This window comes from Camelus bactrianus, chromosome 1 (genome assembly GCF_048773025.1).
Source record: "Camelus bactrianus isolate YW-2024 breed Bactrian camel chromosome 1, ASM4877302v1, whole genome shotgun sequence".
Taxonomy (NCBI): Eukaryota; Metazoa; Chordata; class Mammalia; order Artiodactyla; family Camelidae; genus Camelus; species Camelus bactrianus.
Genome location: NC_133539.1, coordinates 9,180,709 through 9,208,674, shown reverse-complemented (window position 1 = coordinate 9,208,674; position 27,966 = coordinate 9,180,709). Strand labels below are relative to the sequence as shown.

General features: G+C 46.2%; 1 protein-coding gene across 1 annotated transcript in view; it reads left to right on the top strand.

The window, feature by feature from the left end:
• Positions 1 to 23,835, top strand: part of CLIC6 (chloride intracellular channel 6) — a 37,725-nt gene extending 13,890 nt beyond the window's left edge. Inside the window, exons 2-6 of the mRNA XM_010956528.3 lie at positions 13,622 to 13,731; positions 14,266 to 14,391; positions 14,983 to 15,089; positions 15,619 to 15,800; positions 21,732 to 23,835. Coding sequence (XP_010954830.3) covers positions 13,622 to 13,731; positions 14,266 to 14,391; positions 14,983 to 15,089; positions 15,619 to 15,800; positions 21,732 to 21,893 — 687 coding nt within the window. The 3' untranslated portion in view covers positions 21,894 to 23,835. The remainder of the gene's footprint in view (positions 1 to 13,621; positions 13,732 to 14,265; positions 14,392 to 14,982; positions 15,090 to 15,618; positions 15,801 to 21,731) is intronic.
• Positions 23,836 to 27,966: the final 4,131 nt, after the last annotated feature.

Here is a 27,966-nt window from a genome sequence, read left to right as displayed (position 1 = left end):
AAGTCAAGCCTTCCCTGACCACAGAGGGGAAAAGGTCCTTACTCCTCAGGATATCCGCATGTGATCAGACTGGGCCCACCTGGCAATCCGGGGTCGTCTCCCCATCTCAAAGCCATCACCTTGATCCCATCTGCAAAGTCCTCTTTAGCCATGGAAGGTAACATACTCACAGGCGCTGAGTTATTAGGATGTGGACATCTTTGAGGCACTGAGGTTCTGCCTACTTACCAGCAAATAGTCTTCACAAAGATCTTGTTCTTTCACATTCTGTCACTGTCACCCCAGGCCGTGGCTAGAGTGAGTTGTGCTCAAGTGTCAACCTACTTGGAAAGTTAATTGGTGGTTATTTCCCTGGCTGCTTCTGAGATTGTCCCATGGTCCTTAACCAGTGCCTTCTCAGGCCCTGAAATGAGAAGGGCAAGTCCAAAACATCTTTTTTCTACAGCAGGCAATGGTCTTGCTTCCTCTCAACATCCTTTGGATGCTCTATTAAAAGCTATTTAGGGCCAAGGTCAGGCATTTGGTTCTACCTGCCTTGAAAAAAATCCCTGACCCAAACTCTTTTGGCCCTGTGACAGAGAACATGGTACCCGGGCTGTGAGGAACGGGATGAGAGCAGATTCGACAGGATCTTTCAAGGAGCACTTTGGCCCCGCGTCTCCTGCTGGAAAGGGGTGGGCTGTCCTCACAGCTTTGCAGGACTCACCAGATTTTGCAGGTGATGCCAGCCCTGCATGGCTGTGTGTGTCTGGGGAGGGGGCGCTGCGCTGTCAATCAGGTAGAAGGACCATTTGTACTCCAAGTGTGGGGATGGGAGATGCGATGTCAAGCTCATCGTCACCCTGACTTCTGGCAAAAGTTTCCTAGAGAGGGAACAGAATATGGAGCACACGGCCAGAGGCCCCTTCCACCCAGCCCACTTGGCCACCACCGTTGTCCCCCAGGGCTGTAAAATGTCCCAACCACTATACAGGGCACTTTGTACTTCCACTTGCCTCTGATACATGTTCTCTTATTATTCTGGATTCTTGCAAGCCGCCTCCAGTCCTTGCTGAAAGGAGGTGGGGGTAAAACAAACAAGCAGACAACCCCGCTAATGCCCTTTACTCTGAGGAAAGGCTCTGCTGGAGCTGGAGCCTCTCCATTTGCACATGGGCCAGTGTCCAGAGTGGGATGAAGACGATGGACTGTAGCTGACTCCTCGGTTCAAAGCCTGCTGTGTGACCTTGGGCAGGTTACTTGACCTCTCTGTCTTAGTTTTCTCACCTGTAAATGGAGATAGTAATAGTATCTACAGCTGATAAGGTTGCTGTCAAGATGTATTGATTTAATATAAGTAGAGTGTTTAGTGCTTTGACTGGTAAAGGGTAAATGCTGTGTGTTAATTGCTACCATCGACATCATCATCATTATTTCACAACATAGCCGTTTGGTTCATAAGGATGTTTGTAAAAGACAGATCTGGAATCTGTGACCTTGCTGAGGTCTTGGGTGAACTCTTTGGAAAAGATGCATCTGCTTACGTGTCTTCTTTTTAGAATAAGAGGTAGGAGCTGAGTTCTAAGGTGACACTTCCTAATCATCCTGCTCTTTCCACCTTTTAAATTCCTCAGAGGAGGCAGACACTCAAGCGCGCCAGGATTTCTCCCAGCTGCTGACTTGAGGACACCTGGAAGATACTCGCATTTCACTAGGACAGAAATTCTTGCTTTTCTTTTTAATCCAAGGGGTAACATGGAGGCTCAAAGATAAATAGTGGCCTTTGTTGAGATCGAGTTAAGATTTTAGGATGAGCAGTTCGTGGTTTCCAGCCCATTCGTGTGGTGCCCTTTGGTCTGGAGTGTCCGTCACACCCAGAGATGAGCTCTTCTGGGATGGGTTTTTTCTCCTGAACTGTACCAATTTTTTTTTTTTTAATTTTCATTATTTTATTTCTGAGATCTCAGTGAGATTCTACCCCCTCAACTGATGGTTATGACTGTTAATCTTACTAAATCATTATGCAAATATATGTCTTTGTGCATTACAATTAAAAAAAATCAGTTCTTTATTGACGGTACTCGAGTAAGGTAGATAATCTTATAAGAAAAACAAAACGAAACAGAAACAATCTCCAAATCAAGCAAGAATAGCAAAAAGAATTTAAGGTTTTCATCCTCCACCTTAAGAGGAAGATGAAGGCGCTTCGTCGACCTCCCCTTTTGCTGGTGTTCAGCTCTTGGGCCCCCCTTAGTTTTCTGAACCAAGCACCACTAATGGGACATAGGAAGTTGAAACACATCAAAGTGTGGGCAGATGAGTCTCAGCTTCCCTATGTGGGTATGTTTTGATTTCATTTCAATTTACTTATTTTCTCAATTGCCTGGAGTTTCAGAGGCTGACCCTGAGAGTGCAAAAGCTCTTGACTGAAATGCTAAATGACTTTCCAGTGGCTACGGTTTAACATGGGCTGGTAGCCAACCTCCATGGTGTCCGTGATGAAGGACAGTTTACCTATTAATTACATTTAAATGTTTTTAGTTTTCATTTTTATTTATTTTAAGCATTTTTTATTGAGGCATAATTAACCTACATTATGTTAGCTTCCGGTGTGCAACATACTGATTCGATATTGGTACGTATTTTGAAATGATCACACCAGTAAGTGTCGTTAACATCCATCACTGCACACAGTTACATTTTTTCTTTCTTGTGGTGAGAACTTTTAAGATCTTAGCAACTTTTAAATATACGATATAGCATTATTAAGTATAGTTGCCATGCTGTATGTTACTTTCCAATGACTTATTTATTTTGTAACTGAAAGTTTGTACCCTCTGTCCCCCTTCACCCATTTTGCTTCCCCACCTCTGGGCAACCACCAATAATCTGTCCTCTGTATCTATGAGCTTAGTTTTTTGGTTTATTTTTGTTGATTCCACATATAAGTGAGATCATATATTAGTCTTTTTCTGCCCTCAAAGGCCCTGAAAGCCCACCCATTTTATCACTGATGGCACGATTTCAGTCTTTTTAAATAAGTGAATAATAGTCTATTATGTATCTATACACATTTTCTTTATCCACTCATCCATCATTGGACACTTGGTTGTTTCCATATCTTGGCTATTAAAAATAATGCTGCAATGAACGTGGGGGTGTATATATCTTTTCAAGGTGGTGTTTTTGTGTCTGTCACACCCAGAGATGGGCAATTCTGGGGACATTTGCTACCTGAACTGCACCATCGATTTTAACTTCTCTTTTCTGAAGGTGGCCTGAGAGTCAGGAGGGGAAAGGCTGTTCCCGCATAAGCTGGCTCTGAGTAATCTGGGGAGTTTTCTAGGCTTGTCTTAAATTCCCGCCTCACTCTTTGTTCATCTGTTCTGCCTCCTGGGGAGCTGATATTTCCATCTCCTTAGCATTCAAGAGATTGGCTACCTAACCCAGTCCTTCAGGTAGGTTAATTCACTGATGTTCTGGTTAAGGAGGAGCAAAGTCTCACTTCTAGGTTACCTATGAGGATGTTAATAATGTTTTTGATCCTCTCAAAAAATAAAGCTCTCAGTGGGGCAGACAATAAGGTGACCAGCCGTCCCACCTTGCCTGAGACTTAGTGGCCTGATGAGGGGTTTCCATCTTTAAAATCAGCACAGACCCAGGCAAACAAGGTCACCCAGTGATTGTCCTTTTGTGTGGGTGGAGACATGAGTCCCAGAACAAGCAGGCTGGGGAGAGGACGGGGGCAGGTTAGGCGAGGTCCCCGATGTTCTCCGTAGGGACGAGGCAGGGTTTCCCTGTCTTTAAAGGAACTCCCTGTGTTGAGGGGTTTCCTAGAACCTTAGAGGACAGTGGCCATTTGCTCCATATGTGAGTTTTCCTGGAGTGACTTCTGTGGGCCTGGCCGTGGGCAGTGGATGATGCCAGGGAGAGGGAAGAAAATGAACCCGTCCCCGGCACAGTGAGGGGACTGTTAATCACCAGCTTACAGAAAGCTGACAGGGTCCGCCCTGAAGGAATGTGCCAACAGGAAATAATTAGTAAACGATCTGGCGTTAAACCAGGCAGAGCCAACTCCATTGTCAGAGGACTTCAGAAAAGGTGAAAAACAATGCTGCCCAGACGGTCATAGAAAAGGATGTAGAGTTGGAGGAACTTGCTGACCAGACCTGAGGAGGAGCGAGATGGTAGCAGAGTGGACAAGAGGGACTTCAGGAAGGTGATGTGGGATAATTAAGGACCCAGCAGTTGGCCTGAGAAAGGACAGCATTTAAGGGGAGTACGTGGCTTGACTGGCTGGCATATATTAGAAAGTGGAGAGGAAGGGAGGGAGGAGGGGAGAGAGGACAGAGGAGAGAAGACAGAAGTGAGAGAGGAAGGGAAAGGGGAGGGTCCAGGAGGGGGGACGAAAGAAGAGGGGGTTGCAACAGAGTATTGAATGTTTCTGTGTGTCTGGCATGGTTCTGTGTGTTTTCTGCAGAACAGCTAATTAGTGCTCACCCAGCACTGCTGACCTTAAGTTGTGAATGAGCAAGAGCTACACTGGAAGTTTAGGTACTTTGCCCTGGTCACACTGCTTGTGAGCAATGCAATTAGAATTTGCACTTGAGTAACGTTCCAGCAGCATGAGCTAAGGACACGGGCATTTTATCTGGGTTAAGCTTGTCTAGGATATGGGGAAGATCAGAGGGGCTAGAAATCCCAGGCAGAGAGATCAGCAGGAGGCTGCGGCAGGAATCCAGGTGGGAGGCTCTGCGACCCAGGTGAGAGGGGATTACAAAGGCAGAAATCTGTGCTGGAGGTCAGAAGAAGGGTAGGAGAGTCTAGTTTCCATCTCAAGGACCTGGAAGGAAGCTGGGACTGTAGATTGAATCCAGTTTCCAAGGATAGGAGAGATCTTTCTTTGCCTAATTCTGTTTGGGTCTTTGGGCAGCTTACGTGGTCTCTCTGAGCCTCAGTTTCCGCATCTGTAAAATGGGAATAGTAATAGGACATCTTACAGGCATTTGAAAGGATTGAATCCAATCATGTCCATAAATAGTTCACAACTATACTTGAAATCAGAGTAGGTCTTCAAGGAGTGTTTGTTTTTAAAAATCACATTCAAAATTGCTGGTCTGGGAGGACATTTTCTCCACAAAACATTCCTGTTTGATAAGGAAGAGGTGGGCTAGCTTGTTTCCCCCCCCCCACCTGGCTGTCATAGTGTGGATCCGAGCACTTCCAGAGTGTTGAATGTCAAGTTCTGATGGGAGGAGGGGGTTACCTTCTTCTCTCATTGCTCGGAGCTCACTCTCCCCCAGGTGATGGTGGACACAGCAGTGGCCACCTGCTCGGGCCCCCTTGGTGCAGACTCCAAAAGTCAGAAAGGAGATCAGCCTCTCAGCTTTTACAGGCAGAGGGCTTTGGTGTCATTTTCTTAAAAAGTAAGCAGCTCCCCTGGGCTCATCAGCCCTGCCATCGGTCAGGGGTGGTCAGGGGTGGTCAGGTGTGGTCAGGGGTGCCCAGCCCCCTAGAAGGTGTTTCCTCTGGACGGTTCCCCGCAAGGTTGATGTAACTCCCAGACACGATGCCAGGCCTGGGCCCTGCCGTTTCTGCCTCCTGGCTGGGGATCTGTTTGCTTTTGCAATTAAGCAAACGACTTCAGTTACTAATTTTCACTTGGAATAGATGGAAGAGGCGTTAGGTTGTGGAGAAGTAAAAAAAAAAAAAAAAAAATCATCGCTTCTTTAAGGCTGTACAGTTTGGTATGAAAATGATGCTAATTGAGCCTTGTTAAGAAGTCCCCTAAGTTCCCTAATTGTTCTGAGGTGCCCGGGTCCGCAGGGGTAATGATGATGACGCTGATGACCGTAATGCCAGTAATAGCCGCCTTTATGGGGTGCCCGCGGGACTCGGGCCTCTCTCATGGCTATGCTGCGAGGCGTAGGGATTTTTATCTCCGGTTTTTAATGGAGAAACCGAGACTCGGGGAGAACAAATGAACTGCCCAAGGCCACTTGATTAAGTAAGTGGTGGGGCCCGAGTTTACCCGGGTTCTCCCTGGCTCCTCACGCCTTCCCCCGACCCTGTTGACTCTGAGAGACCTCGTGGCGTTCAAAATGGAAACGTCAGCGTGTCCGGCAAATGGAAAGAATTGTACACTTTTTTTTTTACTTATAGATTATTCAAAATCAGGAAGTCTTAAATTGATTTGAATATTGCATTTTAAGTCAAACTGCTGGTCCCAGAGGCTGGGGGAGACTTAGCTGCCCAGGTCCTGGGCCCTATGTGCTCTCTCCTCCCGCCTCCCTCCCCATCCCCCTCTCCCTCCATCTCCCCCTCCCCTCCAACTCCCCCTCCCCTTCCTTGTCCCCCTCCTCTCCCTCCTCTCCCTCCCCCTCCCTCTCCCTCCCCCCTCTTTCTCCCTCCCCACCTCTCCTCCTTCTCCCTCCCCCCTCTCCCTCTAGTCCACCTTCTCTCCTCTTCCCACCAGTTAGAGGTGGTCACTCTCCTTGGGTGATCTCTCAGTAGTGACGATTTCTGAGCTTCTAAAAGGGAAAAGTTCATGGGCATTGCCCCAGAAAAGAAAGAGCAGGGAGGGGCCGTGAGGCATGTTCTGAAGTGGACCAGGCCCCCAGGCACCTGGCAGCAATTGGATTCAGGCCCTTAGTCATTTTCTGAGTGTTTACTGTGTGCCAGGAGGTCTGCCAGGGCCTGCCGGAGCCGCCTGGACGGAGGAAGAGGGGTCCCTGACTCCCGACACGGGCGTGTCCAGGGTTAGGGAGATCCTGGCTCTCCTGCCTGCTTCCACGCAGGAGCAAGAGAAGACCCGGGAGGAGTGCCCCCCACCCCGTCCCACAGGCCTTCTCCCTGGGTTGGGGCAGTGTCCCCGGCGCTGATTAAATAGGCCGGACATGGTGGGTTCAGGCTGGGAGGTGCGGTGCACCGTCACTGCACCCACATTTCTCTTTACAAGCACCAGCCATTCCAGTGCCCCGTGTGCACAGCGATAACCCTCTGTCCTCCTGGGGCCAGGTTTATAGCTCCCGTTCCACGAGAGGTGCTCACCACACCTTAGCATTAGCTATTAAGTGGTGTGTGTGTGGCAGGGGAGCCAGGCCTCCGTGGACCAGTCCAGGGATGACAGCCGGACCGGGAGGGCTGACTGCTCGGCCTGAAGGCTGGATCTTTGTGCTTGACGATCGCTTGCAGGGCCCCAAAGCACACGGTGCCATCCTGCCGTCTGCAAAGGTCGCGGGAGGAATTGCAGGAAATTTGTACATGGACTTGTGGCTGGGAGTCGGCCCCCATCTGTCTGGCTGCAATGGTTTCTGTCTGGCTGTGCTGTGTCCAGCCTTTCACTGGGCCACCTGCCTGCAGAGGGAGGTCCTGGCTGGCCTTTGGACCACGTTGTTCTTCTTGGAGGAGACCTGATCCTAGTGGCTGCCATTGCCTCCCACATCAAAGTCTGTCTTCTGACTCTCACCTCTGGTTAGCTACTGTTTTCATTCGGCCTAAAGTCCCTCCAGAACATTGGAAACACAATGGCCTTTCATTCCTCAACTGATTTTCTCCTGATCCCTGTGATGGAGCCAAATTAGCTGTTTGCCCCCAGGTCCCTCCTGATTTTCTACAAGGACTTCCCTGCACATGAGGTCAACCTCCAACCTCCAGTTGTCAGAAAAGGGACAAGGAGAATGTGACCCATTTATTGCCTCTTCCTTCGTCTTCCCTCTGCACTTCAAATTGTTTTTCACGACATTTGGGCAGAGTAGGGGAAAATGCTTACTTCGCAGGATGTATTTACCATTTAGGCCCTCATAGAATTTTCTAGAAAGAAGGAAGAGGCAAGAAGTTGAAGAATCAAGGTGGTGGGGGCATGCCCTGTTCTGGTGGGAAGGAGAGGGTGGGGTGCTAAGGAGCCACCATGAATATCTCCAGGGGGTCATCACCCCACTGTCAGGTCTGGCAGGGTGGGGGTGTCCCTCAAAGGCAGTAATGAGCAGGAGTCACTTTAGTGGAAGGTGGGGTGGGTGGTACCCCTGACATGGAACTCCAGCCCAGCATCGGAAAGGTCGCTCCCCAGAAGCAAAAAGCACCCAAAGGAAATTAAAAAAAAAGTTCCCCACAAATTCTAAATGGAGTAAGTGTGGGAGGAATGGGTGGGAGAGGTTCTGGTTTGAGGAGGGCTGTGGGGCAGCGGACCTGCTGGCCTTTCAGTGACGTGTGGACCTTTACAGCTCGGCCCCGGGGCCTCTGTGAGGGGGAGGCAGGCCCAGGCCAGGACCCGGCAGAACCGCCACGGTCACAGATGCCACAGCCGGTCTCAGGGGCGAATGGAATTTCTCAGAACTTGTCAGAGACATCAGTGTTTTTCTTTTGAGAATTACCGTCATAGGTGCTCAAAAAAGTTGAATTTGAAAGGCAAATGTACACATCTGGGTTATCCAAGTGCCCGGGTCTTCGCTGGAAACAGAAGACACTCTCAAACTGCCTGATTTGATTTTATCAGAAATGTGAACATACAAAAAATTTCCCCCGTAGGCTGAGAGCTCTGCTGAGACGTTTTAGCCAGAGTGTAATTAGCTGGAGAGAATTATCAACATCGGAAAATAAAACTGCGTATGATAAAACGTCCCAATTATGGCCACGGTGTCAGTTATTCACCGCTAACGTGAGTGTTTATCCCATCATCTCGTCTGGTTGCTGAACGCGCCCAGGACCAGACTCTCCTGGGGCGGCCCAATCATGGGCCGTGGAGATGGCTGGACCCTTGCCTTCATTCTTGCTGGCACATCCGAGCACCGAAGCACATTAAAGTCATAAAATTAGGCAGCAAGGCGTCCCAGTCACTCCCACCATGTTCCCGACACCCCTTCATTTACAACAGACCGAGACAGAAAAAAAACTATTTTCTTTTAGAGCAATTTAAGATGAGGCAACACTGGATATGTAAATCCTGTTTTATTGGCGGTCATAGCAGCTGGCTAATTCTTCTAAAATGCCTCACAGCCTTCAGTCCAGCAGCCGCGCTGGGTTGGAACAATTCTGTTTTAAGGCCACATGGTCGGAGGAGATGTCCAGGCTCAGCTTGCGTCACTGTCTTCTGAGCTGTGGGTGCCGTGGCCGTGCAGACCATTGTCCCCTCGTGAAGTCCCAGTCCCACGCGAAGTCCCAGTTGCAGTGCTGACGAGGAGTCTATTAAGAAAGTTAAGATTTTACAGAGTTGGATGACAAAGGCCATTTTTACATTTTAAAGTATGCTTTGCTCTTACCCACTCCCCTCTTTTTATTTCCCCTAAAGAAGTAGCTGCCAGGACTCAGGAAATGGTGAGAACAATTTTAAGGGAAAACACCAGCTTGAGTCTGAGACCATTAAAGAGACAGCGCTATGACACAGATGAACTTACTTACACGGCAGAAACAGACTCACAGACATAGAAAACCAACTTATGATTCCCAGGGGGGAAAGGGGATGGGAAGGGATAAATTGAGAGTTTGAGATTTGCAGGTACTAACTACTGTATATAAAACAGATAAACAACAAGTTCGCACTGTATAGCACAGGGAATTGTATTCAGTATCTTGTAGTAACTTATGATGAAAAAGAATATGAAAATGAACATCTGTATGTATATGTATGACTGAAACATTATGTTGTACACCAGAAATTGACACAACACTGTAAACTGATTATACTTCAGTTAAAAAAAAATGCTAAAAAAAAAAAAAAAAGAAAAAAGAGAGAGAGACAGAGACAGAGCAAAGCAGGGAGACTGCAGAGTAACTTCTCCAGATGCCAGGGCAGAAGGCGGCGGGTCCCAGCGTAGGGCTCTAGGTGAGCTTCATCAAGACACCCAGAGATGACGGAGAATGCCCAGGCTTCCTGGGGATCTCACCGGCTTCGGAATGAGTTACAAGAGGATTCCCAGGGATGGAGACAGAAGGGAGAAAGAGAAAGAAACAATTGCCCTACTCTGTGGAACTTTCCTCAGACTTCACTGAGCTTAGTATAACTACTATAAAAATAAGAGGCTCAAAAGCTGTGGAACAAGTCAGGACTGGCCAAAATATGTGCCCTGGTGTCCCTGTGCTTTCATCCACCCCCCCACCACTCCCCCGGCCAATCTGGCGTGACTCTGCCCAAACCTGCTGTGGTTAGGAAAGCACCATGATTTAGGAGGAAGCCCCAGCCGCCAGCCGCTGGGGGTTTTATGAAGCTCAGCTCTGCCCTGCTTCTTGCTCCAGAACGGAGCCAGGAGGAGACAGGGGAGCCTTCAAAGTGGCCACGAGGCAAGGGGACCCCTGGGTGGTCTCAGGTGGCCAAGACGCCATCTACAGGGGAGCTGTATGTCTACTTGGATGCTTGGGTCCTAACTGCCCACCTCCCCACCCCTCAGGCTCCAGCAACTCCACAGACTCCAGCTAGGGGGGTTCTCAGCCCCTCCCTCTATGAGGTGGACCTGCATGTAAATCCTGGAGGCGGAAAGGGAGAGCTGGAGGGGCTGGAGCGGGTGAAGCAGGTGCCCATCGCTAAGGGGACTCAAGTCAGTTTCCTGAGTCTTGGTGCCTCTTTCTGTGTATTAAGTCACCCGTTATCTTTACACTTACGTGGTTGAATTTATTGACTAGACCTTGCAAGTCTTCTTATCAGCAGATCATCCAACTGTGGGGTTAGACAGTTCTGTCTGACGTATTAATAATAACACCAGTGCCAGCCTTCACTCTTGTTCCAGGTAGGGCTAAGCTGGTGCTTCCCCCAGTGAGGTCCAGCCCACCAGCATCACATCACCCTGGGGGAGCTTGTTAACAATTCAGATCCCTGAGCCCCCTGTAAGACCCACTGAATCAGACTGTATTTTTTTAATTAATATATTTTTTTTTTTGTTTTTTTTGGAGTATTGAAGTAAAACACCCAAGAAAGAGCCTTTATTAAGACTTTGTCAGTCGAGTATACCCACCATGCAGCCACCACCCAGATCAAACTATGGAACATTTCCACCACCCAGAAGTCTCCCTCCCCTCCTTCCCGACAATGCCTGTCTTCCAGCGGTAACTGCTCTTCTGACTCCCTGTCTTTGAACTTCACCTACATTGAATTATGCAGGACTCTTTTGAGTCTGGTTTCTTTCTCTCAACCTTATGCATGTGAGATTCATCCACATTTTGGCTCGTGGTAGTAGCTAATTTTTTTCCATTGGGGTGTGGTGTCTGACCATGTGAATAAACTACAATTTATTCATTTCTACTCTTGGTGTCTGAGTTGTTTCCAGGTTTTGGCCATTACACTAAAGCTGCTAAGAACATCCATATAAGTGGCTTTTATGCCTATAAGCACTCATTTCTGTTGGGAGAGGAATTGCTGTGTCATAGTGTCCATGCGTCTTTAGCTTGGGTAGATAACTGCCAAACAGTTTTCCAGAGCAGTTGTAGCAGTTTGCACTCCCACCAGCAATGGATGGGAATTCAGTTGCTCAATGTTCCTGTCCACACTTGATATTGTCAGATCTTTTCGTTTTAGCCATTCTGGTAGATGTGCAGTGGAATCTATTTTTGGTCTGTAACTTGCGATGCCCTGCTGGCTAATGACCTGAGAACTTTTTCATGTGCATTTTGGTCATTTGGATTTCAAATTTTGTGAAGAGGCTGATCAAGTCTTTTTCTTTTTTAATTTTTATTGAAGTATAGTCAGTTTACAATGTTGTGTCAATTTCTGGTGTGCAGCATAATGTTTCAGTCATGCATATACATACATATATTCCTTTTCATCTTCTTTTCCATTATAGGTTTCTATGAGATATTGAATATCGTTCCCTGTGCTGTGCAGTGCAGACTTGTTGTTTATCTATTTTATATATAGTACTTAGTATCTGCAAATCTTGAACTCACAATTTATCCTTTCCCACCCCCTTTTATCCCCTGGTAACCAAATTTTGTTTTCTGTCTATGGGTCTGTTTCTGTTTGAAATGAAATATGTTCATTTGTATCTTTTTTTTTTTAGATCCCATATATGAGTGATATATGGTATTTTTCTTTCTGTTTCTGACTTACTTCACTTAGAATGATGACCTTCAGGTACATCCACGTTACTGCAAATGACATTATTTTATTCTTTTTCATAGCTGAGTAGGATTCTATTGTATAAATATACCACAACTTCTTTATCCAGTCATCTGTCAGTGGACACTTAGGTTGCTTCCATGTATTGGCTATTGTGACTAGTGCTGCTGTGAACACTGGGGTGCATGTCAAGTCATTTTAATGTTGGGTTTCGGGTCTCTTACTCTTATCCTCTTCATTTTGTTATTAACCACCTCTCCAGGTGACTTAAGAACACTAGCACCAGAGAATCACCTCTGAAGTTCTCCTTAAATTGTCCAATTTTCTGGAGGCATTTTTTTTCCTTTCTTCAATTCCCAAACCAGCAGCTCACTTCCTGCCTTGTGTCCTCCTGTTACTCAGGTTGTAGATACAGTACTTTCCTCTCCACTTTCACAAGATAGAAGACGCTCAGTGAGTGTGTGTGTGTCCTCCACCCGGTCCTCCACCCCCTCCCCTGCCACCTCCCACTTGGCGGAGAGGCTGGTGAAGGGGCCTCAGAAGGCCGCCTTCTGTATCCTCACCACTAACACAGACTCATGATGATTTTGTGTAAGTAAGTCAGAAACAGAAAGAAAAATTGTGAGTTCAAGATTTGCAGATACTAAGAACAACAAGTGGCAGAAATGGACTTCCTGGATTAAATATTTAGGCTGTGTTTCTGTCATTGGAGTCTGCCTGAGTCTCCTGGTCTTTCCTGCAGCATTTTATTAGCATTGTAACCTTGACAGAGATGTGTCGGGGTAGAGAAGGATGGGAAGAGAAGGAAGAGTTCCAGAACTCCCCAGGAGGGCAAAGCCACCCCTCCCCTCTCTTCTCCAACGCCTGCCTGTCTCTCCCCAGAGCCCACAGGAAGGAGGGTGTCTGTTCTGCGTGTTTCTATGCCTGTGTCTGGGGAACGTGCATGTGGATGTCAGCCTCTCGGGTCATCAGGGAGGCATTGTTTCCTATCCTTCCATCCTTGATGTCACCTGTGCAACAATCTACTTCTAAGTACAAGTGCTCCCCATATGATGAGGGGACCTCAAAGGTTCACAGTGTCCAGGGGTCTTAGAACTCATATAATCCAACCCTCATTCTGTAGACGGGAATAGTGGAGAATATTGGGGATGGATGGTGTCTTGATGGGAGAATCTGCTGGTCTGTTTTTATGCATGATCGTCCTAGAGGTGTGTTTCTTCTGAAGTGGATCAAGAGATGGAGGGAGGGAGAGAGCCTGTCTTTCTTTTTCTGCTTTTAGTCACAAAGGGAATTCCCTCTGGCAGTTCTGTCCCTCTGTGAACAGCTATTCAGAGGCCCAGCGTGGCAGGAAGTGGTGAGGTGGTGGGAAGGAAGATAGAAGACGCTCAATGAGTGTGTGTGTGTCCTCCACCCGGTCCTCCACCCCCTCCCCTGCCACCTCCCACTTGGCGGAGAGGCTGGTGAAGGGGCCTCAGAAGGCCGCCTTCTGTATCCTCACCACTAACACAGACTCATGATGATTTTGTGTGCGTGCATGCAAAGGCCGGCATTTATAATTGTGAGACTGGCTCCGATGAAGATTTCTTTTTCCATTTGTAGGCTGGTTGTGATGGGGAGAGTATTGGAAATTGCCCATTTTCTCAGCGTCTCTTTATGATTCTCTGGCTGAAGGGTGTCATATTTAATGTGACAACAGTGGACCTGAAAAGGTAAGACAAGGTTTCTGCATTATTGAAATAGTCATACCTCATTCCCTATGTACAGACACACATACACACAAACGCACACACACAGCCAGACACACACAGACACAGATACACAGATGCACACACACACTCCTAGGACCCATGGCATGTCTGCCCTCGGTCAGGACCGTCAGTTGAAGCTGGAGAAGCGTGGGCCACACTGATCCCAGGATGGAGTCAGATGTATCCAGAAGGAGTAGGAGTTGGGGGCACCATGAGGAGCCTGCTCTCCCAGTTCCTGGTCAGCTGTGAGCCTCTCAGAAGCCCGTCTGAGTGCCACGCCTGGCTGATAACACTGGGGAGAGTTAACTTCTTCACCTTTCTATCCAGAAAAGGGCTACACTCTCACTGCCAGTAGGGCATTCTGTAGACCCACAATCACCTGTGAAATTCTCAAGGGTGATTTCTCCTCAGCTGGGGAGGACACGGTTAAGCCTTAGAGACCATCCAGACACTGTGGCCGCCTGCCCACCAACGCCGCCCTTCCCTCCCACCCAGGAAACCCGCAGACCTGCAGAACCTGGCTCCCGGCACCAACCCGCCTTTCATGACTTTTGATGGTGAAGTCAAGACGGATGTGAATAAGATCGAGGAGTTTTTGGAGGAGAAGCTCGCTCCCCCAAGGTGGGCCTCATTGGAACCCGTGTTCACAGCTGGGTCATCCCTGCTCATGGACCATTCTAAAGCTCTTGGCTCCGGGGGTTGGGTTTTCTGTGGCGGTGGTACCTCTTCCCTGGCTGCACCTGTGGTGTGCCGCAGAAAACACAGTGCGATTAGAAACTGCATTTAGGTGGCTTGGATTTCTGTGCTCTGCACCTGCAGTTTGGTGATCAGGGTCTGATGGCCGGAAATGAAGAGGAAGTGGGCGGATGTCACGTGGGGTGCCGTTTCTGAAGGAAGGTCAGGAGCGTGATGGCAGGCAGCAGCATCACGGGGTGCTGGGCCTGGAAGGGAACCTTCTAGGCCATCACCTTCATTTCAGGAGGGAGGGAACTAAGAGTCAGGTGAGGCCCTGCATCCCGGGATGAGAATAGTCCACCTGTGCTTTCCCCTGACTGTGCTGCTCCAAACTTTGAAGATGGAAAGGTTAGGAGAACACTCAAGGGGAAGTTTCCATTTTTATGTCCTCTCAGAGAAAGGCACCCCCAACCCCCACTGTATTCTCCTAACTCAAACAGTGCTCATCTGTGATACTCTCATTTTGAATTTTTCAAGGTACCCTAAGCTGGGGACCCAATACCCTGAATCCAACTCTGCAGGAAATGATGTATTTGCCAAATTCTCGGCGTTTATAAAAAACACCAAGAAGGATACAAACGAGAGTGAGTCCCTCCCATCTTCCTGTCTTCTGTTTTCTACACAGATCTCCACTCTGCCTCCGGTGTGGCTTCTTATAAGATCCCAGGAATTCTGACCCATTCACAGCGGGGAGGGACCTGTATCTAGAAATAAGCAAAAAGCACCTCCAACATGGAGTCTGCATGTGGGTTATAAGAGATTGAGTGCTTCTTTTGGAGGTTGGGGGCTCAGAAAGCGACACTTTTTGGGGAAAATAATCACCACCAGGAGTTCCTAGTTGTACCAGGGGACTGTTTGAATGAAGCTTCTGCCAGTGCTTACTTGATTACATGCTTTCCATAAAGATTTTTGAATAAAATTGAATGAGTTCTAGAAGCAGCAGTGTTGTGTAGACAGAATTATTTTCCAGGGAGAAGTGAGTCCTTTATTCAGATCTTGTAAATCTCGCCTCTCCTTCCCAACTCTCCGGTGCTCCCTGGCCCCGTCTCAGGAAAGAAGGGCAAACTCCTTCATAATGCTTATCTTAGCCATTTCTTTGTCTTTCTGTTTCAGTTTATGAAAGGAACCTGTTAAAGGCCCTGAAGAAGCTGGATAATTACTTAAATAGCCCTCTGCCCGACGAAATTGATGCTTACAGCACCGAGGAAGTCGCTGTTTCTGGCAGGAAGTTCCTGGACGGGGACGAACTCACGCTGGCTGACTGTAACCTCTTACCCAAGCTCCACATTATTAAGGTCTGTCATTCCTCCTACCTCGGGTGCTGAATACGTGAATGGGGCTTTGTTTCATTTTGTTTTGACTTGTGTTTTGGCCAGACAGCTTAACAATCTAAAATGCGGACTCTCGAATGAAAACTGTCTAGCTGGTTTCTGTTGGAAGCAGCTGAGTCCCAAGTGTCAGATCCAGGCATGATATTCTCGGGTGTTCTTCAGAGGTTCTCAAGAAGTGTCTGCGAACTTGGCTCCCATCCCTCCATCCTCCCTCCTTCTTTTTTCAAGTCTTCCCCCGCAGCCTGAAGAAAAACGGTATGAAAGCAGCTTGAGGGGGTCCGTGGGTTATACTTGGCAGTTCCCACTCAGGCTTGGAGATGGTGCGTGGAATCTGAGAGTATGTGAACCCAGCCAGTTGTTGGTGATGGCAGGGTAGGGGTAGCACTGTCTAGGGGCGAGAGGTGTGTCTTCTTGGCTCTTAGCATCGACCCCCTACAGTTGGGGAGCAGCTGACAGCTCCTTGGCTGGCCTTCTGCCAGACATGGCATCCTGTCTTCCCAGATGGTTGAACGTGAACTAAGAGTCCCCAGGGTTAGGGCTGATGAGACTCCCTAGCCAGTGGTTCTCTAACATTAGTAGCTGTAATAATTGCTTGGGGAGATTTTTAGACGTGTGAATCCCTCGATCCAGCCCCTGACCTACTAAATCAGAACTTCTGGAGGTGATCTTGAGATTCCGAGGCACGTGGCCCCACACGTGGACTCCTTAGTTTCAGCTGCTCCCAGTTGTGCCCCAGCCCCTCTCTTACTTACAGGTGCTAATTGTCATTATCATGATCACAAGGACTATTGTCATGTCCTTTGCCCTCAGTAGCCCCAGGAAGAAGCCCAACTCTTGTTCTGGGGTATCTTTTATTTTTAATTCTAAAAAAAATTTAAAAATTTTTTTGAGAGGCTAGGAGGTAATTAGGTGCTTTCATTTATTTAATGGAGGCACTGGGGATTGAACCCAGGACCTCATGCATGCTAACCACACACTCTACCAACTGAACTATACCCACCCCCTGGGGGCATCTTTATTTTTCAGATCCTACCAGGTCCAGAGCTAGGTCCTGGATTTAAGGATAAGGGAGATGAGAGAGAAGACACAGGGAAATACAAGTCAAGGACCCTGTGTTCTAATAAGACATTTAATTGGTGTTTAGAAATTTACTAGTTAGGTTTGTACAATCTGTGACACTGATGTCCTGGGGGTTGCTAGCCCCCTGGTTACTCTGAGTCTTTCCCTTGCTTTTCCCTTCCTTCCCCACTCCATCGCAATCCTTGCCCCATTTATCTTCTCTCTTCTCTGTTGTACTCAACGGGTACCAACTTACAATTCAAGCCTTCAACATGTTGCTGATCCTGCAAATGAACATTCTTTTCAATAATTCTGCCCAGACATCTAAAATTTAACGAAAGCATCTCACCTTCTCGAGCCTTCTACCTTGGTGATTACCAAAATTGGACATTAGGGAGTTGCTTTCCAACAAACATTTATGAAGTTGTGTTTTGTTTAGTCCCTTTACTGAATGTATTCTAAACATTGCTAGGACTAGTGTAGTATCACAGAAGCACATGGAGGTTAGGGAAGGCAAGAAAAATACATACATATATACATACAGCATTAAATGCTACTTGTTTAGCCCCTATAAAAAAGACTATTTAAAATTTCAGTAGAACTTCAGAGTAAAATAAAGCAGTCCATGGTTCCAATATAAGACCTAACAGCAAAATCTTCAAAGCCATTTAGCACTCAAAATACTAAACAGCTTAATAATTTCCAGAAATGGAATACTTCTGAAAGGAAATGAGAATTAAAGGAATTTATGGTAAAAAGATGAGAGAATAGAAGAATTTATGATTTATTTCCCTTCCAGAAACCCAGAAAAAAATATGAAAAATAGAGCATTAACTTTACATTTTATAAAACTATGAAAGGATGGATCATCAACTCAAAGACAAAGGAACATCCAGTGTGAGGATGTCTTCTGTGAGGACACAGCCTACGTGTGTTTCTCTGTATCTTTAGCAAGGTTCAGACGTCTCTAGAAGTAAATAACAAGAGTCCTGAAATGTCCAACTTGTTCGTTTGGGCCATGGGAGAGGTAGATCTCTGTGGAGACAGAGCTGAAGGAGGGACCATTCAGAAGTACCACCTTTATGCTCTGCCATCATCTCCTGACTCAGAGGAAGAGGGGGGGCAGGTGGAGTAGAGGAGAAATGAGTGGCGTTCTGCTTCATGACTGCTGAGCAGAGAAAAGGAACAAGCCTTGAACCAGTCAAAAGAGAGACTGTAAACTACCTGAGCTTTGTTTCTAGCCATGGTGACCTCCTGCCCAATCTGTGAGCCTCATAGTGGAGGATACCCTCACCCTGACTCTCACCCTGGCCCCGGCACTAACTAGTGTGTCTCTGGGCAGGGTATTGAGCAGGTGTTTGAGAGTAAATATCCAAATTGGTCAACCAGCTGTTCTGTCTCACTCCCTTGGGCCTCTGTACTGTTTTTAAGTGAATGGTAGGTCCCATAGATCCACCCATTAAATGATCATTAATAACCGGAAAGAATCTAGGTGGGGCCTCTATGTGGATAGAAATGATCAAAAAGGAGAGGGGAGAAAGCTTAAAGAGAAGGAACAAAAGAGGAAAAGGCAGTATCTGATAAATACTGCTCCAGTAAATGAAAGAACGTTCCAGACAGACACTTCTCTATGGCCTCAAAGAAATGAAAGAGAACATGAATCTTTGGAGAAAAAGCTCAAAGACAAGTCACAAGATGTCAGAAAATATAATGTCACAAGGAAGATGAAAATTAAGATGGCAGAACTAAAAAAAACTTACAGACAAAATAATTTCGGAAAGAACAGTTACATTAGAAGTAACAAGAAGTGGAAAAAGACATTGCAGAAATTCATCAGGAGTTTGGAGGACGGGCCTGAGAAAATCATCCCAAATCAAATGGAGAAGAAGCTAGAGGCAAAGGTGAGTAGAGGGGTCCCATATGTACATAATCAGGAACAAGAGAACAGGAAAGAAAAAAGAGAAAAAAAGAAGGCTCAGAGGGAAATTATTTTGAGCTAAAGGGTGAACTTACATACCATGATTGGAAGAATATTGCCCAGAACAATCAATGACATCATTGGTAAATTACTGAACTTTGAGGATTTAAAAAAAAAAAAAAAAAAGAACCTTTGGGTGACCAGATGATGATGATGATGATTAGTAATAATAATAAAAGGTGAACCACCTACACAAGGAAGATTCAGACTGGTTTCATACGTCTCTGACCGCATTAAAAACCAGAAAACAGTGGTTTAATAGTTACAGAGAATTACAGGAAAGGATGGGTGATGGAAGAATTTTACGTCCAAGGAAACTGTTGTTTTCTACCTAGGCTTCTGGTCTCAATGAAATAAACACTCCTGAGCCATTTTTTAAAAATAAAATTGCTATATGATGAAATCATAAAACATGCTAATAAAAGAAGAATCCAGGACCAGAGAAGGTGTGTCGTATAAAAGGATTGGTGGTAAACAGAGAACCCATTTAAATCTACAACCAAAAATAAGACTAAACAGCCTTGGGAATTATAGCTACAAGACCAAATCAGAATACAGTAAACTCGGATGTTTTATGCCATTGGAAGGGGGATCCGGGAGCAGAAATGGAAGAAAGTGTAGGTGTACTAATTTCTTTATTTGTCAGGGTTTCAGAGGTGAGTAGAGATCATCGAAAGTTGATAAATCAGGAAATAAGACTTTTTACTACTTAAAAAAGTTACAAGGGAGAAGGGTATAGCTCAGTGGTAGAGCACATACTTAGTATGCACAAGGTCCTGGGTTCAATCCCCAGTACCTCCATTTAAATAAATAAATAAACCTAATTACCCACCCCCCTCCAAAAAAAAAAAAAGGAAGAAAAAATTTAAAAGTTACATAGGAAACCGTGGGAAGAGTTAAAAAGGACCATGAACCTTCTAAACTACCAGAAAGGGAAACACACACAAATTCAAAAATAATTCACAGAAAGTTGGAAAGCAAAGTACTACATTCATAAAATGTGACACAAAAACAAATTTACATCTTTGAGAGGCATATATGTAACAAATTTACTCAGAAATGTTAAAATTAAAAGATGGGCAAAGTTAAACCAGGCAAATGCAAACAAGAGGAAAGCAGAATTCTTTACTTTATTGTTTCATTTTATTTTTTTTCCCCTGTTTAAATTGAAGCATAGTTGATTTTCAATGTTGTGCTAGTTTTAGGTGTCCAGTAAAGTGATCCAGTTATATATGTGCTATTTTTATTTAGATTATTTTTCGTTATAGGTTATTACAAGATACTGAATATAGTTCCCTGTGCTACATAGTAAATCCTTGTTGTTTATCTATTTTATGTATAGTAGTCTGTATCAGTTAATCCCATACTCCTAATTTATCCCTTCCTCTTTTTCCCCTCTGGTAACCATAAGTTTGTTTTCTATGCCTGTGAGTCTGTTTCTGTTTTGTACATAGATTCATTTATATTATTTTTTAGATTCCACATAGAAGTGATAGACAATATTTGTAGAAAAGCAGACTTCTTAACATTAATATTAGTAAGATTGAATTCAAGCAAAAGATGTTAAACAATTTAGGAAGCTTTCTGGAAGGTTTATGGTCCTGTTTGGCTACATCAATGGCTTCTGGCCTCCAAAAATCAGAGAAATCAGTCACAAAGATCTTCTGTTTGGTGATAAATCCCATGTTCATATCATTCAGAACCCCAGGAACTGATGTGATGGGAGGTAACAAAGCAGAACTGGCCTTTGTAGCCCTGGGTCCCAGATGTGGGACGAATCATGTCCCCCCAAATTCGTATATTGAAGTCCTGACCGTTGGCATCTCAGAACGTGATCTTGTTTGGAAATAGGGTCTTTGCAGATGTAATTAGCTAAGATGAGGTCATGTTGGAGTAGGCTGGGTCCCCTAGCGTAGCATGACTGGTGTCCTTATAAAAGGGAAATTTTTGGACACAGAGACACCAACCCAGGGAAGATGCCAGGTGAGGACTGGAGTTGTGCTCCCACAAGCCAGAAGCCAGGAGAGACCAGAACAGCTGCTTCCCCAGAGCCCTCTGAGGGAGCACTGCCCTGCTGACACCTTCATCTTGGACTTTTGGCCTCTGGGACTGTGAGAGAATAAATTTCTGTTGTTCTAAGGCACCCAAGATTGCAGTACTTTGTCAAGGCAACCCCAGGAAACTGACACCATCTCCAACAGTATACGCCCTCCTTTGTGACAGATTCCCCAAGGGATCATCTCACAACGTTGTGTTTTCATGGTGTTCACTCTCAGCTGCCCTGTCCACTGTTTCCATGAGGATAAGGATATTTTTTGTTTTCCCTGAATCTGTCCTCTGCACACACACGGTAGACCCACAATAAAATGATCCTCTCCGGGACACAATGGTGGAAATCTGCAGGAATAACATCCGCAGATATTTGGGATTCCAGGAGGTGAGGCTCAGCAAAAAGGAAAAGGAGAAGGCACTTCGCAGTGATCCTGGCACAGTTGAAACCGAAGATCCGTCATGAATGTTTAGGCACCAGATAGCACGGCAGCAGAACACAGGAGGGAAGACCACCGGAAACCCAAAGAGAAATCTGCCGGCGTTCAGGGCAGTTTCATGCCAGTGGCTCCTGAGGGTCGTCTGTGATAGATCAGTGGGCACGACTGCGCAGAGCCACTCTTTCGAGTCCCTTGCTCAGTACGCCTCACGCCAACTCAAAGTGCAATTCGGGGCAGCTGGATGGCTGTCGGAGGACATGGAAACTTGAGAAATAGAACACAACACACGCCTCAAAAGAATGGATTGTCTGATCTAATTGCCTACGTTAGTGGGTTTTCCCTTTCTGACTATTTCCTCTTCATTTTCAGATCGTGGCCAAGAGATACAGAGATTTTGAATTTCCTTCTGAAATGACTGGCATCTGGAGGTACTTGAACAATGCATATGCCAGGGATGAGTTCACAAACACGTGTCCAGCCGACCAGGAAATTGAACATGCATATTCAGATGTTGCAAAAAGGATGAAGTGAAGCCGGGGTGTTTTCTGTCTTATTCCTCAGTTGTGTGAGCTCGACCATGAAAAGAGCTTGTCCTTTGTGTTTCCCTTCCAATAACCATCCTATGCAAAATAATGCCCATATTTTAACAACACCTATGTCATAGCACGATCCCCTCAACACCAAGTGACACATAGCCTTAGAATTGTCAACCCACCTGTGTATCTGAATGATACCTGTATCTGCTGTTATACACACCAGTCATCCAGTTTATGTTCGTTTATGTCTTTGACACTCACTGAGCTTGTAATCTGTGATATTTAGGGCAGGTGTTTTGCAGGTTAAGTTTCAAAGCAAATAAGGCTTAGGTTCCGTTTCTCCTTTATTTTTAAAACATGTCTCTCTGACAGTTTTCATAATCAAGTATAGCCTATTTTTCTGCTCTAAATAGTAGTTGGATTTGTTGCAGAATGAAAATAACTGTTTTTGTAATTACAAAATGATACACACTCATTTTAATTCTTTAAAACCATGTCAGAGGGTATGAAAAAGAAAGAAAGCACTCACTTAACAATCTCACTACACTTAGATGACTGCTGACAACTTATGATGAACATCGTCCAAATCTTCAGACTCTTGGCCTCACACACACAATCACACCACACACAATTTCACACCTCTGGGGTATTGTATTACTTTATTTTAAAGGACTGGTGAGGGGACCCTTTGGTAATGACTACAAAGTGTGATCACAGAGCTGGAGAGGACACTTGTGGTCAGATTTCACAGGGGTGGAGAACTGTAGAGTCCACAGACCCACAGGGACAGGCAGGGACCAGCAGGGACCAGAAGCCGTGGAGGTTTTGCCCACCCACCGCCTTGTTCTGTCTTCACGATGCCACCACCCCTGGTGCCAGGGAAGGCACAGAGGAGAGTGTCCATCTATGTCTCTCCTTCCGGCTTCCTTTTGTGCGATCTTCTCCTGCTCCCCCACCCCTCACGGAGACCATGCCTCAGGAGGACTCTTAACATCAGTCGAATGTTGGAGGGTCTCCCTGCCCTGTGTTGAAATGTGAATCAGGCACACTTCGATTCCTTCCGACGGCCACGCTCTCTAAGACCCAGCACTGCACACCTTCGGCCATGATGTCGTGTGGGGCTCACCCAGTTCCTGCTGCTCCTCTATCATGTCACTTCAAGGTCAAGCCAGGAAAATCCAGGGAGATTAAATTCATGGTGACTACTCTTGGGCAGTTCTGGTAAAAAGTCAAGTTGGGGAGGAAGTGGAAACTATTGACTCAAAAGAGTGTTCTGGTGCGTCTGTGGCTTCCTCTCCACCATCCCTGGAGTCAGCATCTCAGCAGCCTCTGTGTGTGGGCTGGAGCTGGCCTCCAACTCAAGGCACAGAGGGCGGAACGGGAGGATGTTTCCATCTTCATCAGGACCCGCAGGTTTGAGCATCATCTACCAGGCTGTGTCCCTTTGACATGTGCACACCTTCCGGAAAACCCTCCTGTCCAGTTGGCTGCAGCATATGGTCAACGTTACATGCTTGTTAGAAAAAAGAAAAAGTATACATCTGTTCCTTGGGAGATGCGTTTGGAAGAGAGTAAAATGCGTTAACAGTTACTGTTCTGGGATTGAGTGAAAAGTGTAAGAGAAACAAACTCCTTGGTACAACGGCCACTTTCTCTCCCCTCTTACAGGATGCCACGCTCTCACCTGGGGGCGGCTGACCCCAGCCGGCTGTGTGCTTTATTAGCATGTATTTTTGGAGGTAGCATATGTCACTATTACTCATGGTTCACATCTATTTAGGAGTCAGGTTTTTTAGATGAGTTTTCTGATGTCACATTTAAACTTGGTAAATGAATTGGCTACCCGATGGTATTAGCTCGAACTTCGTAGTTTTAGATGTTAAAGTGATCTATGTAAACTCCGTGTGCCTTAACAAAATAAACAAATTATAAAAATGGTTACGTGCAACCAATATCTTTAATTTTTCTTCTTCTTCTTTTTTTTTTTTTTTTACTTTGCATTCCCCACTGAGATTTAAAGAAATAAAATGTATGGAAATGGGCTTCCTTTAAAACAGTGAGAGCAACTTTGAGGCGGATATGATCAGTATTTGAATTAGAGATTATCTGTATTTGAATTGTGAACCACAAAGCCATTTTAATGGAAACTTAAAGAGGTCTGAAAGAACACATGTGCCCTGACCTTGTTCAGGGGGCTGAAATAGGGGCCCTGCAGACCGTCCCATTTTTAAATGTAGTTGTAGGAAAGTGGGCTGGTTCCTGGCAGCCTTCCCCTCCCAGAGCACCCCCACCACCCTGCACCCCCTTCACTGGCCCCTAAAAAGTTACTTATATGTGAGAAGGTGAGAAATATTCCAGAGCTGTTAAGCTGGCTTTCAGTCTTTATTACAGTGTGGTTTTTGAAACAGAATGCATTTGTTCTTCCAAACATACCGCACAGAAAGCAAATACAGACAAGCCATAAGAAGCCCTCCTTTGAGGCTGATTGTGGGAAAGTTCTCCGAGTGAGGGAATTCCATTCCGACTTCTGGTTGCCCAAGGGGCCAGACAATTAGGGAAAAATAGCTTTACTCCTAAACATAGAATCTCCAAATGTAGGCTGAAAAAGAATGTATGAGTGTCATGAAGTTATACTTTCTGGACATGGTCCAGCAAACAGGGGTGGAATGGTAGAATTCAGCCCAGGAAAGGACTTTCAGAGACCAGATGTCTCCATAGATCATCTGTGATCTCGGAGACCAGCCTCAGGAATTGGATGTTTGCCCAAGCCCTCCCCCTCCAGACAGACAGACACAAATGCACACACTACACACATGCACACATCACACACATTCACACATACACAACACAGTCACAAGCACTCTTTCACACAGGTACACACCCATTCACATCCACAAAGACACACACATATGCAATACACTCATGCACCCGTGTACCTACATATGTGTGAACACACACACACACACACACACACACACACACCCTGCAGGGTGAGGTCCGGTCTCCCTTTCATCCCTGCTTTAATCACTGACCAGAAACATACTGCGCCTCAGTCCCCACTTCCATGGCTCATAATTAAGCTTTGGAAAAACTTTTAAAGAATCGTTTTTTTTTTTTTTAATAAGAAAAACTCCAATCTTTCTTTTATATTACAGCTAAGAGAACCAAAGTGTGCACCATCCTAAGAACATGAGAGTCACAAACTCCTGGGACATAAAAGGGCTAAGTCAGAGGGTGTTTGTTCACAGTGTAAAATGACTTCCCTTTCCACACAGTGGTTTAATTCTGAATTCTTCAATATGGCCAGTTTCCCTTCACACGTTTGATTTTGGGTTTAATATGTGGCCACATTTCAGGGTGTCGGAAGACCAGACACATGTGGTGTCCCCCTGGCCCCCAGAACAGTGAGAATACATTTCTGTCTGTTGTTCAAGCCACCCCCTTTGTGGTGCTTTGTGACTGCCACCACAGGAAACTTACCTACGTGGTGAGGTTCGGGTCTCGGAATGGCTGAGTCACCTTGTCATTGCTTAGCAATAAGCCGCTCTAGAGCTGACCGCACAGCTCAAGAGAGGCGAGCTGGCTGGCAGGAGAGTCGGTGTCATGCTTCCAGCTGAGCAGGGACCGCCAGGTGCAGACTGCGCCCAGGTCTATTTGAGAGAGTTGACCATTTAACCGATAGGCACCACCTGTGGTCATTTGCGCTAGAGGACAGGTGACAAGACAGGAAACAGCTGAAAGCCCTGAGTTTTGGTCCTGCCCCTGTTGCTTCTGGATGGGAGGGGGGCGGTCTTTGGGAAGCTCAGCTAACTTCCCAGGGCCTCCATTCCTCATCTGCCAAACTCAGGGATTGGATGATATAATCTTCCATGTCCTTTCCAACTATTAAACTGTAAACCCTGAGCCAATGAGGCAGTTAAGTACCAGTAATAATGCTTGGGAACAGACCCCCAGGCCAGATCAGCATCATGTTCCCCACAGCCCAAGTCCGGGTTTTGAGTTCAGACCCGTCTAGCTACCTGCTTTAAGGATTTTTGTGGATGTTTTGTATTCTGGTGGAGCCACTCTCCAAATTTAGGATATCGATGCAGTCTGACTAAATTAGCCATAGCTAATCATCCGATCCTGTAATACAAAGGAAGGATGAGTCCCCCACAATGGGACCTTTTCTCAGAACACATTCTGCATGGTCAACAGACCTCTACCAACCCAAGCAGCCAGGTGCAGAGGTCGTGGGAGCCTTTCCCGGCACCACCGCCCCCTCCATGCGGTAGTCTGCTTTGCCCATGTGTCAAACAAGCCCGGACTTTGAATGTTCACCTTGACAGGGAAAAGCGGGAACAGGACACATGGATAAGGAGAAATGAAAACTTGGGCCCATTTTCTCTCTGCAGGTTCCAGGATGATGGAGAGTCGTCCTTGATACCCATGGAGGGGTTGGTTCCAGGACCCCTGCAGATACCAAAACCCCGGATGCTCTAGTCCCTTCTGTAAAAATGGCCTCACAGAGTCAGCCTTCCATGTCCAAGGGTTCAACATCTGTGGACTCAGCCAACCAGGAATTGAACCTCCAGATCCAGAGGGCCAACTGTATCAGTTTTCTCTGCTGCTTAACATATGACCATGATCTTAGGGGCTTAACTCAACTCATTTATCATCTCACTGTTTCCGTGGGTCAGGAGTCCAGGCACGGCACAGCTGGGTTCTTTGCTCAGGGTCTCACAGGCTGAACTCAAGATGTCAGCGAGGCTGTGATTCTCCTCTGAGGCTCAGGGTTCACTTCTAAGCTGATTGATTGTTGTCAGAATTCAGTTCCTTGCGGTTATAAGACTGAGGCCCTCTGCCACGTGGCTCTCTCTTTAAGGTTTGCTTCTTCAAGGCCAACAGAAGAATGTTCCTGCTGCTTTAAATCTCTGACTTCCATCCCAGTCCCTCTTTTAAGGGACTCATCTGATTAGGGCAGGCCCACCCAGGATACTCTCCTTTGGGATTAAAGTCAAGTGATGAAGTCAGGCCCATGTGGACAGGATAACGTCCCTAATTAAAGTCCATTGACCAAGGACTCTAGTGACAAATGCAAAATGCCATCATCTTTGCCATATAATGTAACTCAGTCACAGGGATGGTATTCCATCATATCTGAGGTCCTGTCCCCCCTCAAGGTTGGGGGGTTATCTAGGGTGTGTACACCAGCGTCTAGGGATCTGAGGGGCCATCCTCAGATCCTCCTGTCACAGGTGAGTTTGGGGGTCTGTGATGGCCATTCTGAAGGAGCCCATGGGTTGAGGTCAGCAGAGATGGTGTTACCGTACCCTAGCAGCAAGTGTTTGCTGCCTCTGTTCTTGGCAAACTGCCCTGAGACACTTTTATTTCTAATCATGAGGCTCCAACACCCGGGGAGCAAAAAGGTATGGCATTTCCGTGAAGTCCTCTGACTTGGTTCCCAGGTTCCCCTGACAAAGCAGGAGTTTGTTGACCTTCAGTCCTGGCACCAAACGTACCTATTTACTGAGGCTTTTGCCAAAGGGTGGGGAGATAGGGTGGAGCAGAAGGAAGGATTCTTTTGCAGCTGGTCAATGCAGTGCTTTGTTGTGACTGCTCCACGTCGCACAGGTGGCCAAGTGTCCCACGTACAAGGCAGGCCGATTCCCACCCCCTCGCCTTCTCTGCCGTCACTCAAAAGCCAGGTGTAAAGACTAAAAATAAGGGGGTGGGGGGGAAGGCCACCATTTCTCCTGTGGTAGGAAAAGCTATCTTTAGAAAGAAACAGAGAGTCTGAGAGAAGCTACACAGTTTAGAAAAACGACAAGACATGAATCCTTCTCTGTCCTCTTTGAGTTTCATTCTGTGTTATTTGTCAATGCTCGCTGGATGGTTTCATGTCTTTATTTTTTTTTTTTTAAATAGCACATTGTTTAGTTGAACCTTTTGTTATTTATATCAAATTTCTATCTCTAAGTCTTGAAAGCTCAGGCAACAGCAACAGTCACAACAGAAAAATCAATAATAACCACCATCACTGAGAACTTACTCTGTGTCTAAGGTGCCTTTAATTCTCCTATAATTCC